Source organism: Eurosta solidaginis, chromosome 3 (genome assembly GCF_040869045.1).
Source record: "Eurosta solidaginis isolate ZX-2024a chromosome 3, ASM4086904v1, whole genome shotgun sequence".
Lineage (NCBI taxonomy): Eukaryota > Metazoa > Arthropoda > Insecta > Diptera > Tephritidae > Eurosta > Eurosta solidaginis.
In genome coordinates this window covers 61,449,748-61,462,838 of record NC_090321.1, presented here as the reverse complement: position 1 = coordinate 61,462,838, position 13,091 = coordinate 61,449,748, and the positions used below count along the sequence as shown (strand labels likewise).

Below are 13,091 nucleotides of genomic sequence, written 5' to 3'. Positions count from 1 at the left end.
AAAAAATCATCAAAAACTCCAACATGTTACGTATACGCCACGGTGTCAAGGACTTCAGGCGCCTTTTGAACTGAATTCAGTATTCCCAAAAGGTTAACGGAACTGCATTAATTTGTCACCAAGTCACTTATATATTTTTAATTGTGTAAAAACATTAGCATACTCGCTTTTATTAGTTTAATTTTACCACAAACGTTAGAAACAGCGTCCTCTTCAAGTTCTTCAAATTGAATAACGGTCATAAATTACAAAAAACAAAAAATTTCTTTATGGAATCTTAATACTAATGTTCGTTGTAAACTTATATCGTAAAAATCCATATTTATGTTATTACAAAATTTATATTGTATTAAATTTTGGAAATATATATGTACATAACGATCTGTATTTGCATACATATTTTTATACCCAGCAGTACTTGTACACATGGTATTATAACTTTGATTGGATAACTGTTGGTATTGTACAGGTATAAAGGAATTGGTATAGATATAGACTTCCATATATCAAAATCATTAGTATCGAAAAAAAATGTTATCAAGCCATGTCCGTCCGTCAACCCATGCGTCCGTCCGTTAAAACGATAACTTGAGAAAATAGTCAGATATCTTCACCAAATTAGGAATACGAGCTTATCTGGTCCCCGTGATAGATTGGTATTGAAAATGAGCGAAATCGGACTGTAGTGTAATAAATTGAAACGAAAAGGTTTCTTCAAATAATGTATAGCGTTATAATGCAATTGTCTTTATTTTGGAATTGTCTTTCCTTTTATACAAAATTATCTATTCTACACATACGTACTTAAACTAACACTAATACATTACATTCTTAACATTTGCATACTGAGTCAGCATATTAGTTCGACCTAGTTTAACAAATTTTAACTGTAGAAATATTTTGGCAGGCGCATTGACGAATTGTCATTGATACGCGGGCACGCTATTAACGAACTCGTCAATGCGCCAGGTCGATATTTAGGTCGATGTTCTAATGTGAATGCAATATGGGTGGTCTGCATAGGAAATACATTGGCGTATTAGAGTATGCTGCATAATAATACAAACGTGTTGACATAAGGAGGCACCATGCATGATACTACAATAGCCACGCCCATTTTTTTTTTTTTTTGATATCGAAAATTTGAGAGAATCGGTAATTTGCGAAAAAATTAAGACAATTCAAAAACGAATACCGTATGTGTCTTGGTTTTATGACGCAAAACATAAATTCCAAAAACTGTTGTAATATGGGCGTGGCACCACCCCCATTTAGAAGAAGACAATTCGAAAATTTAACAAGTTGTAAATCAAAAGCCGTTTAAGGCATTACACTGAAATTTGGCAGAGACTTTCCTTGTCAAATTACCTAAACTGAGTCGAGATAAGCAAAATCGGTTAAAGACCACGCGCACTTTCGCTAAAGATATATCCTTAACAAAGTTTAGTAGTTATAGTATTTAACTACATTTGACTGATATTCTACCCCGATTGTGGTATGGTCGAGCTAAGAACGAAACTTAAACAAATTTCGAAAATGCTTCTTTTGAACGAAAATGAGTTCAGAATGGAACCATATATGTATTGTAATGAATTCTGGGGATTTCTGATAATTTATACACCTTCTTCCAACGTTCGAAACCAACGTTAAACTGTCGAGTAAATAACTCCAATATTCAGTATTGCAAAATGGTCCTTATTATACCACTTTGGGAGTGGTTCTTCACAATTATACTTCACTTCACAACTAATAGCGTATTTAAATCAAACTGTTTAGTTATTCCTCAGCTTGCGCTGCTCTTATACTCTCTGTTGCCTTGTTCGCATATTTCTCCCAAGGGCTAGACTTTTCACGAACATGGAACAGTTGTATCGCATACTTGGTTATTTAGCTATATGCCTATTGATGTGTGAGTAACAACTACTGCTCTTAGCTGGTGACTACATATGTGTATGTGAGACTTTTTGCTTTTAGGCTTCTGGTTATGTGTGTGGAATATTCTTCGTCGCCTTCTGTGTAAGTGTGGCTGCTTGCTTTAATGTGTACATGTACTTAAGTGTGGCTGCTTGCTGTTTTTTTTGTTGTGATTATTTACTATCAGCATAGTGATGTCAACATTCGCTACAGTATTACTGCGCAGCCTTATTACACTATTAACCACAAAAGGTAAACAACAACAACAGCGTTTCAAGTGCGCAGTTGGGTATGTAATATCCGGTTTCACCCGAGCTTAGACTTTCTTACTTATTTGATGTGTAAATAAGTACTAACCAATATTCAATGCAATCGATTGCCGTTACAAGGCAATAGGCGCACAAGTCTTAATTTTTTCACGGACAAGTTTAAGGTTATTGCCTTGGAATTTTGTACTAGATTTAATTACTAATAAATTTTATAGTTTTGGTCAGTATTATGAGTGCCTATTTTCGTTAGTAATCCTAAGTCATAGAGAAGATTACTGTATGTTCAAAAAAAAAGATTTTCAAAATATGAGCAAAGTAGCTATTTAAGCAAGAAAAAGGGAGTATTTTTCGCCATAGAAATCCTTTGCACAGTAATTTTCTTAAAAGTGAAGATTTTTTTCTTGGTAATAGGATTAACTTTCTTAAGAATGATGAAAAAGACTTGACCTCCCTTGGTGCTCCCGGCTGACGCTTATTTGCTATTACGCAACAGCGATAGCTGACGTGACTTGTTACGAAGCGGCCAAATCGCTAAGGCGGTTAAGCGTCAACTAATAATGATGATGAATATTGATGATGATGACAAATAAAATTTCGTCTTTTTATTATTACAGGAGGGAAGCATTGGGCATGAAATGGTGATAAAACCTTTACCACACGAACTCAGTCCTAATCCAGATGCAGCGCATCATGTGGTATATAAACGAGAAGCGCAACCGCTAGAACATTTAAGCGATTTTGGTAAGTGAATAAAGTGATAAAAATAATAGAACATATGTAACTTATAAGATCGGTGCCATGACACAAACCCCAAGTAAAAATATAACAAATTTGTTACTGATACTAAATTAATGTTAGCATTTTGAGCGCAATAGCAGTAATAAAAAGTGTATAGGGTTTGCCTTCCGTATCGAAGACCTTATTTCGCCAAAACTTAAATTCCATTTATTTAAAAAACTTTTAGAATATTTTTCGGCAAATGGTCACTTCGACAAAGCTTGCAAATTTTTTCCGCCTTAAAGAAGTTCTTTAGTGATACAGTTTAAATTTTTTACTTGGCAATGTACAGCTTGAAATTATGTCTTTTGTTCATTTCCTGTTCTTTCCTTTAGTTTCCTTTCCGTTTCTTTCCTTGCGTTTCTTTCCCTTTCTTTCCTTACCTTTACTATCTTTCTTTACCTTTTCTTTCCTTTCCTTGCCTTCCCCCGTCCTTTCCTGTGTTTTCCTTTCCTTTCCTTTCCTTTCCTTTCCTTTTCTTTTCTTTTCTTTTCTTTTCTTTTTATTTTCTTTACCTTTCCTGTCCCTTCCTTAACTTTTCATTCCTTTTCTTGCCTTCCTTTCTTTTCCCTGACCTTTTGTTTCCTCTCCTCTCCTCTCCTCTCCTCTCCTCTCCTCTCCGCTCCTCTCCTCTCCTCTCCTCTCCTCTCCTCTCCTCTCCTCTCCTCTCCTCTCCTCTCCTCTCCTCTCCTCTCCTCTCCTCTCCGCTCCGCTCCTATCCTCTCCTCTCCTTTCCTTCCCTTTCGGATCTGTGACGATAAACACAATTATCGACATTGTTATTTTCCTCATTCTTTTTTCCTCCTCTCCTTCCGTTTGCTCCTTCCGTTTTAAAACCAAAAAAATACACCCTTACCCCTCCTCTTCGAGCCAAATTGGGGATCTCCCCAACGGCATTGTCTAGGACCTATTAACGCCTAGTAGTTCCAGATGAGGGGTTTTTCTATCCAAACTGCGGCTTCTATGATATACCTCTCTATTAATACCACTGCCTGGACACTAGATTGAGCAGGTAGTATGGAAGAGAGTTGAAGTTCTCGGTCCTTTTGAACAGACACCTCCTCCAACTCTACTGATCCACTACTGATTTCATAAAGTTATTATCAGTACTCAAACGTGAAGCAGCCTTCAGTTGACATACTAAACCGAGTCAATTATACTCAAATTTTTTTTTATATTTGTACCAATATGCAGCTGCGAAATGTTTTTTTTTTTTTTGTAATCCAACAACAGCAGCAAAAAAAAGTTAAATATTTTTTTCCATTTATTCATATGTTAATGAACTGTGAAAACTTTTATGAGTCCGATTATTAACAATGAGTTCAAGTTGGACTATTCAAAAAGTGCATTGCCTAAAATAAATTTATGATCAACGTTTTTTTTTTTTTGCTTCAATTAAACACTACAACTGGTTGCCGTAAGCAATACATTGCTTTGGAGTTTTTAGTTGACGTTTTAACGGTTGTATTATTTAAAAAAACCCGGCTACTGAAATTAGCGGAAATTTTTAAAGATAAGTTTTTAATGTCGTGGAAGTGAGTCGTGTATATATAGGAAAGAAAAAAGTATACATCGTCGCCCACTACCCAGAAGCATGAATGTGCAATTTTTCCGATTTGGTGTTATAGGCCTCGTTATATTACCCTATAGATTCTCTAGGTTCTACTTAAGTCTAGAGCTTCCTACGCAAATAGAAAACCCAATAATTTCAGTGCCATTTTCATGAATGTACAATTCAGTCACACAAAGTTGAGCCAGAAAAATGGATGTAGCACACTCATGTAGCACATTCATATTTCTGGCTGGCAACAAGGTAATGATTTTTCTGTTTGTTGACATATTCGTTAATATGGCTAAACAGTTTTTGAAAAAAAGTAAGAACAGCACACATTCGTATTATGACGAATATTAGTAACACTAAGTGATACTCACATCTTTAAGCCGATACTAAGCAGTGACTTGTATGCACATCAACAAATCAATCATTATGTCTACCCATATGTCCATACAAGCAGCGGAGAATAACGCACAAACACATGCATATATCTGAGATACTCCCGAAAGTATACAATCATTTGTGCAAGTATCACTCACATATACACGCGCATATGAGAGGCTCTAGGCGTGCATCTGTAGTATTAGCTGATAAATAAGTAGTAGGTTCTAGAAATAGAAACGCCTAGACGTATGCGAGCGACACAGCACAGAGTATGAAAGAGCGCCATCTGAGCAATCAGAATTCAGTTTGATTTAGGCACGCTATCTGTCGAGCAGTAGAAGTGTTATTTTAAAAGTAGTCTAATAAAGACCATTTTGCATTATCGAATGTTGTAGTTATTTGTTCAACAGTTTAGTGATTCGAACGTTAGCAGAAGGTGGCAAATAAGAGGAATTGCACTAAATTCGTAACAGTATGTTCGAATGTTCCGGTATACGTGCCTGAATGTTGGGCACCAACTCGTAACTCACCAAAACTTTTCGAGGTTCACACACAATTGTATGACGATTTTTTATTTATAATTATTAAACTCAGGGATCTATAAAACTACCCATGCGATATATATGTTAGTTGAGGTACACAAAAGATGAGCCGTATAAGTTGGTCTTCATAAAAAATTATACCGATGAAGAATTTTTAATAGCTGAATATCCGAAAAAAAGATAGTTGTTTAATTGAAGACAAACCGAATTCGAAGCCGTTGCCTCTTCTCGAATCAAAACTAAAATACTTGAAAAAATTGTGTGAAAAACTGGTTATATCAAAAGAATATCATTCTTTTTATAAAAATCTTGAGGACGACGCTTTTTCCGAACCCAACATTTCAGAATATTCTGATTCTGATGAGAATAAGAACTAGTTCTAATTTGCAATAATATCTTAAATAAAAACACATTAAAGTATATGAAATTGAATTGAATGTGTAACTTTTTCATTTACATACAACCTTTCGATAAGTCAAACACGCGGATGTTTTCCCAAGTACTGTGATGCTCCGAAAACCAATCCGCCAACAGAATTGGCCTAGCAGGTATTGGCTTGGCCCTAGCATTATTCAAAAATCAATCTGCAGTGATTTTTTTACGTGTTTTGAGGTTAAGGCCATACCATGACCACTTGGGCCAATTCTTATAGCGTATTTGGTTTCAGCGCATCAAAATGTATAGAAAACATGAGTCGCATTACCCGATCCGACTACTTCTAATTTTTTTTGTATAGCTGTGTTAACAAAAAATTAGATCAGTTTTTAAAATTTTTTTTGTGCCAGAAAAATGAATGTGCTAAATCTCGGAAAAAAGAAGGCATGCGAGCAGAGCGGCTATCCCAGTTGAAAGAGCATAGTGTGAATATAATATATAGATAGACTTTTATATTAGGAACTAATTCTTCTAATTTTGAGGGACAAATAAACTTTGAAACTCGATTTCCCAACATTTTCATTTTGGCACATTCATGCTTCTGGCAAGCGGGCGACAATATAACAACATCTAGGGTACCCGGCAGAATTTATCCGAAAATTGGTTTGCCTACATTCAAAAATTTACCCCTCTTCTCTCTCCCTATACCATTGTCGTCTACTTATCTTCCATTTTTTTCCTTTCTGGCCGGTCCTTATTTCCAGGGACGGCAAATACTATTTTTTTTTTCGGAGTCGAAAAAGTCCTGGTCAAAAATTGTCCTGGGTGAAAATGTTTGAGTTCCCAGGTATCCCTATACCAATATCATGTCGAATCATGCATCCTTTTTATTTTTCGAACTTTTTCCATAAAGTCCACATATAAAAGTAAAATTTGTATTTTCATTTTTTGAGTCCAATAGAACTAGTTAAACTCGGACTTTCAATAATGAAAGTTAAATCCGGCCTTTAATTTTTTAAGGCCAAAATAAAAGTCCGGCTTGATAACAAATAAACGGATTATCCAAATTAAAAATTTAACTAGTTCCATCGGACTCAGGTAATAAAAATTTGAAAAGAATTTATATCTTGATCCAAAAATATTTAAAGTCCAAAATTAATAGTTTTGCCAGGAATTATATTATAAAAGGAATGACAGTTTCCGCCCCTGCTTATTTCCTTTATTTCCCTACCACAGCCACTCTCCCACTACCACTTCCAATCCCACTCCCACCCTCACTCCCACTAGCATCATCACTCTCACTTCAACTCTCAGTCCCACTTGCACTCACACTCCAACTCTCACTCCCACTCCCTCTGCAACCCTCACTCCCGATCTCATTCTTGTTTCCACTCCAACTTTCACCCACGCACTGACTCTCACTCTTACCCACACTCATACTCTCACTCTTCTTTCCACTCAGACTTTCACTTCCACCCACGCTCTGACTCCCATTCTCACCCGTTTCCCACTCCTACCCCAACTGCTACTCCCACCCCCGCTCTCACTTCTAATCCCACTCTCACTGTATCCCCAGTCATATATGGAATCTCTTTAATAAATTTTTGATACCTTCTTCAAATAACTGTGGATATAAAGCGACTTAGAGTTTTCCTCATATGGGGCGTGGCACCGCCTACTTTTCACAAAGCTTTTTCTAAACCATCCCTGGACCATATCGAACGGAACAAACAAAAAATTATCGAGGTCGGTCGAACCGGTTTTTTTATTTTTAGCGAGACTGACGCACAGCAATTTATTTTTATTTTTATAGAAAGTGATCGAATAAATTAATAAAACAATAAGGGGCAAATTACATGTAACGTATGAGTCATCTTTTTTTTTCGTGTGAGCCAAAATTCGTGTGATATAAGAGTATTCATCCACTTCAGTGAGTGACAGTAAACCTGAGTGTCTTTGTAAAATTGTATGCATTATATAATGGTGAATGTGAATGTGAGTAATTTCGATGCAATGTGTTACGGCGTAATGCATAATCAGCCCATTAAATACTTTCGACTCTTGGCAATTCAATTGACCTTTCATTACAAATTTCCGGATGAATAGGGTGAACCTTATTTATGATTTTCATTTTATTTTTTTTACTTTTTACTTTTCAATACTCTTCTTATAACTTTTCCTTTTCCTTTCTCTTCTTAGCTTTCATGGAGCCTGACGATTTAGCGACCAGCGATAAACTTGAACGATTACAACAACGCCGCCAACGTCGTTCTACACCACTTGATGACGATGAAGCAGCGCTTGAGGATTTGGATGAGGAATTGGAAAACGTCTCAGCTAAAACGTCACGTACGAGAAATAAACGGCAGGTGCCCTACACTATCTATCCAGAGGTGTTGGTAATTATCGATTATGATGGTTATCGGCTGCATGGTGGTGATAATTTGCAGGTAAGTGTGAAGCAAATTTAGAGTATATAGCTCTTAGTTAAGTTAGCCTTGCACAACGCAGCGCTCTATGATTAGCTGGATTGACTTTGCGCTCAGCAGAAGAACAGGATCCCTTTTTTCTATGGAATTTGGTAGTAAATGAAATCGTTGAAAAATTACAATATGTAGGAGCGTATAAGTTCCTTCCAGCTTTTAGAGAGCTAATGAGGCGGGCTGGACAAAACGAGCTTTGAGATAATCGCGAAAGTGAATGATGCAAAGATAAATCACGATGTCGTGAATAGTGTTAAGGAGGGAGTAAAGGCAAAGTAAAGGTCTTCGAAAAGTTATGAAAACTATCTGACCGTGTAGATGCTAAAATACTACGCTCTAGTCTCTTAGAAGGCATTAGTTAAAAGAAACAATATAGTATATGTATTTTGGGGTGGTGCACAGACGAAGCACCTCAGAGAGGTCTAAACTTGTTTTGTCACAAGACGCAATTGCGTATTTTTCTGCAGGATATAGCCGCAATAAAACTCATAGGCTGACAAGAGCCGAAATATGGAAATCAGCCAACGGTAGACAGTCAATACAGGATAGCGTGACGGGGACGATTAATGGTAACACAAAACTTATTGACACCGACTTTGTCACATCTGCTACTGACTTTAAGATGTAGATTATATTTCGGGAAAGGAATGGCAGAAGAACTTGGGCAGTGGTAGGAAAACAAGAATTTACAAGAAGAGCTCAAAAATAGAAAACTGCATTTAGACTGAGCAATGCCCGTAGTAAATGCAGGTGCAGGTCAGGTAATCCCATCGAAATGGTCTCAGCTAAAATGGACCTATGAAACCAGAGGAACACGCTGAGAAAAAACGAACTTGATACGGACCAATGGGATTGTAGCAAGCGGCTGTATTCGGTATGTGTGAGTTTCGAAATTTACATTTTTCTTTCATACAAATTATATATATGAAGAAAAATGGTATATTTCAAAACTCTGACTTCCTGAATCTACCCCAAGGTCTCAAGTTCCTTATGGCCTTATGTTTGTATCAGAATATAGAGAACGCACCATAATTTCTGCCGTCGTAGCAATCCGTGTGTCCGTGGACTAAAAACCACCTCGTCTGGAACCGTTACCCACTCCGGGACTGCTTTCGCATAATTTTAGGGTGTCGTTCCATATTATTAGTTTTTTAAAAGCCTTCTGTTGTTCCTTCGTCCAGGTCCCGCTTTTTTGATCTGAGTGCGGGATATATGAAGTTATTGATTTGTGGCCATTTTTCCGAGCCACTCAGCATTTTTGTTGTAATATTATCAGCAGTTATTTGGCTGACCCATTTTTCTAGCATATGTCGGTTCTGGCTCTATCATGAGGATGAGAAAGTCTGTTCAGCATCGTTCTCCTCTGCATCGCCGTCCTCGTCTGTATCTCCGGTCTTTTTATCCTGTGCAAATATTTTTTTAAATACCCGTGCCCGGAAAGCGTTTGGGCAACGTAGAAGTTTACCTCGCCAAAATTTCTGATGCTCCAGGCTTCAAAATATGTTTTTAGTTTCGCTGTCCATTTTCCTCTTTGTTTATTTTCCCTCCGCTCTGAACGTTCCTTCCCCTCTATCTTTTCTAATAAATTTCATCCATCTGCTTGCTTCTGTCCCACAATCCTCTTCAGTCCACCGCTAATAGGTCGATGGATACTGTTCGGCTAATCACTTTTACGGCTTGTCTTGATACAGAGCTGCATTCCGCTGTGCAGCTATTAGTAGCTTACTATTGTGGTTGCCCACAGTTCGGAGCCGTACAGCAACATAGACAGCGTGATGTCCACCGACAACTTCCTTTTGCTGTCTGTTGGTTTCTGATGTTTGCCATCAGCCTGCTTAGCAACAATGCCTCTTTAGATGCCTTCTTAAGATATGCGCCCTTACTCCTATATAGTTGACTAACTTCTTTCACGCTATATTTCCAGAGAAGGTTGCAAAGCTAGCTTCTATCGGTATATCCTTTTTTTTAGGAGTTTCAAGTCTGTTTTTTCTGCTGTCAGCTAAAGTCCGCGCGAGTCTAACCACTCCTTTGTGCATATCATGACTAGATTGGGCTTTTTCTTCTCTTGTCGTCTGCACTTCATCAAGCATTTCAACATTCAATATTTCATCTTTGCTGGCATTCGTCCAGTCAGAACTAAGAATTGAGCCCTGTGTTGCTCTGAATGTGACTTTTATGAAACGCGGGCCCTCTGAGGTTTTATATATAAGCATGCGATGATTGAAGTATCTTCAGATGACGCGCTGCAGGTAGCATGTTATTTGGACGCGGCTCACGCCTAGGCGTTTCTTACGTCTAGGGTTGCAAGGAGGACAGCTCACTTGGATTCAGCATTTATGGGCGATAGCTCTCATGCTTGTTGTACGGAGTCTACGATGCGTGGTTTTAGAAGCCTCTTAAAAAGTTATCCAGCTCTGTAGGGCCCCTTGCCTTTACCAATTAACACAATATTCTGCTTTTTCCATGTTTCGGGAAACAACTCGTCCTTTACACATACGTTATACATATCCAGCATTGCCTCTGAACGCATGTTTGCACCTTTTTTATGGCTTCAAACTCCAACGGTATTGCGTCCGTATTGCTAACAACACACCTACACAACTAAGCCCGCCATAATTTATTTTGTCTAGTTCTCATCACTCTACACGGATCTTGCCAATTATTTATTTTAATTTAAGCAAATCACTTTTTCAATCAACTCATTCTATCACGTCTTAGCACTCCTTTGACATGCCAAGGTACATTCATTCTGACTGCATCGCCCGTGCTTTCATTAGTTTCCAAGAATCAAATCATTTAGTCAGAAACTTCAGCATTCATATTTGCAATTTCTGTTGAACTTTTATTATTATTATTATCAATTTTTCTTTTTTAGTTTCTTTAACTTGCCTTATGCCCATAAATTTTTAGCTACCAACTCCTACGAACCAAATTCTTTGCATAATCGCGTTTATATAAATCAAAAGTGGCGAGCGAATTGTCGGCACCTGTCAGCCAGTGTGCACTTTAAAAGTCAAGCACGCGCAGTAGAGAGTCTTAGCAGACATGCTATCTACATACGTCTCTGTGTAGGAGAGTATTGCATGATGTATGTCACTATTTTTTGTTTGCTTAGAACGTGTTGACTCTAAAAATGTATGTTTGTAGAAGTTTCTTCAATTGATCGCTGGCACTTTACCCATATTTTGGTGATTTTTAAGGTATCAGTCAAGATGGATATTGATTATCTATTAAAAAACTTGACCTGCCGAGCGCAGGACACGAACATGGCACGTGCTTCGTTTCTTCCTGCAGCTCGCACTTCCTACATCCGCTGTTACTGACGTGGCCTAACTTATAAGGATGTGACGCCAGAAGACAGCGTTCAGTTAGTAATGCCCACCGTGAGCCTCAAGTCTTCCCTCTTCAGAGATATGAGCCACGTTGTAAGTCTAATATCGTAGAATTTGCACATCATTGTAGAAATGTTGCAGCCTCTTGCTTCTGTTCTTGATGGATCATATGCAACTGCTTTTAATATCTCCCAAATGGATTAAGATGCTTACTCATTTCTGCTCTATAAGCTTACCTCAACGCTTGCTTTACATAATAAATCTTGAGTCTTAGGACCGTATACCGTCAATATCGAGTTTACGTATTACAAGCTTCCCATATACTCATTCGCAACTTCATGAAATTGTTCTAGATCGTCAATCGTCTCATTGACGTCGGCAGTGTGTTTCCATATTCCTTAGTTTTGGACAATGTGATACTCTGAAGATCCAGCCATTCAGTTGCGTTGACTACAACTTTCCCATTTCATCTCAGGAAAAGGATAAAACCCTCCAACAAAGGAAATATTGTTGTCGTTGTATTAACGACAAAGACACTCGCCGAAGGTTTTTGGGAGTGTTATCGATGTTGATGGTCCTTTGCGGGATATAGATCCAGTACGTTCCGGTAACAAAGCGCCATTCAGGTACTAGCCCGACCATCTCGGTAACGGTTTATATGACCACATTAAAACCCTAGATCCATTAGGGACCTGGGGCCGCCAGAGCCGCGCCTTCTAGATATGTGTTTGATACATTCATATTTGCAACAGAATTCCCCTCGCGTAGGTGAGGTCGACAATTGGGTTGCGGAAGCTTTGAAGCTATGTATATTATACATAACAAAAAATATTTCTTTTTTTTCAAAAAACTGTTATCGACAACGTTTCTAGCGGACATTTTTGGGTCGGACAGGGTATACATGAAAATTTTACAATCAAATGAAAATTTTTTTAGGACCTCCTGAAAAAACCTTGAAAATCAAAGTCGAAAAATAGTAAAAAAAAATGAAATTTCGCAGGCTCTAAAATTATTTTTTTTGGGTATGCGTTGTGGAGCTTTTTTTTCCTGAGCCCAAATACTATCGAAAAATCGATGGCGCGATATCGGTCAATAAATCGACCCAGTCTAATGTATAAACCTTTTATATTGCCTCGAATCCCCAACAAAGGAACTACAGAACGCAAGCGTTAATTCGCTGCGCGTTACTTCATATTTCAGAAAGGTATTAAAGTAAGAATTTTTTTATACTGAAAAGAATTAATGCTGCAGATAAGTCAAGAAGCAACACTTAAGTTTATGAGGGCGAGTATTGTCAATTGCATTATGCATTGCCTGCGAAAACTTTAATAGAATTTGTTTTTTCTTTTGTTTTTTTTCTTTGATATTGTCTTAACGGAATATTGTTATGTCAGAATTTTCTCTTCTCGGGATTTCTAAAAATTTTCGGGATTTTGTATTTTCGGGATTCTGAAAATCGG

General features: G+C 37.6%; 1 protein-coding gene across 13 annotated transcripts in view; it reads left to right on the top strand.

Annotated features, from left to right (window-relative positions):
• sona (sol narae) overlaps positions 1 to 13,091 on the top strand; it is a 457,038-nt gene that overhangs the window by 358,519 nt on the left and 85,428 nt on the right. For all 13 annotated transcript variants that reach the window (XR_010950642.1, XR_010950641.1, XM_067771974.1 and 10 more), the window contains 2 exons: positions 2,798 to 2,924; positions 8,016 to 8,266. Coding sequence is in view for 11 of the 13 variants with exons in the window: in XM_067771974.1 (XP_067628075.1) it covers positions 2,798 to 2,924; positions 8,016 to 8,266 (378 nt within the window). In the remaining 2 variants the exon portion in view is untranslated. The remainder of the gene's footprint in view (positions 1 to 2,797; positions 2,925 to 8,015; positions 8,267 to 13,091) is intronic.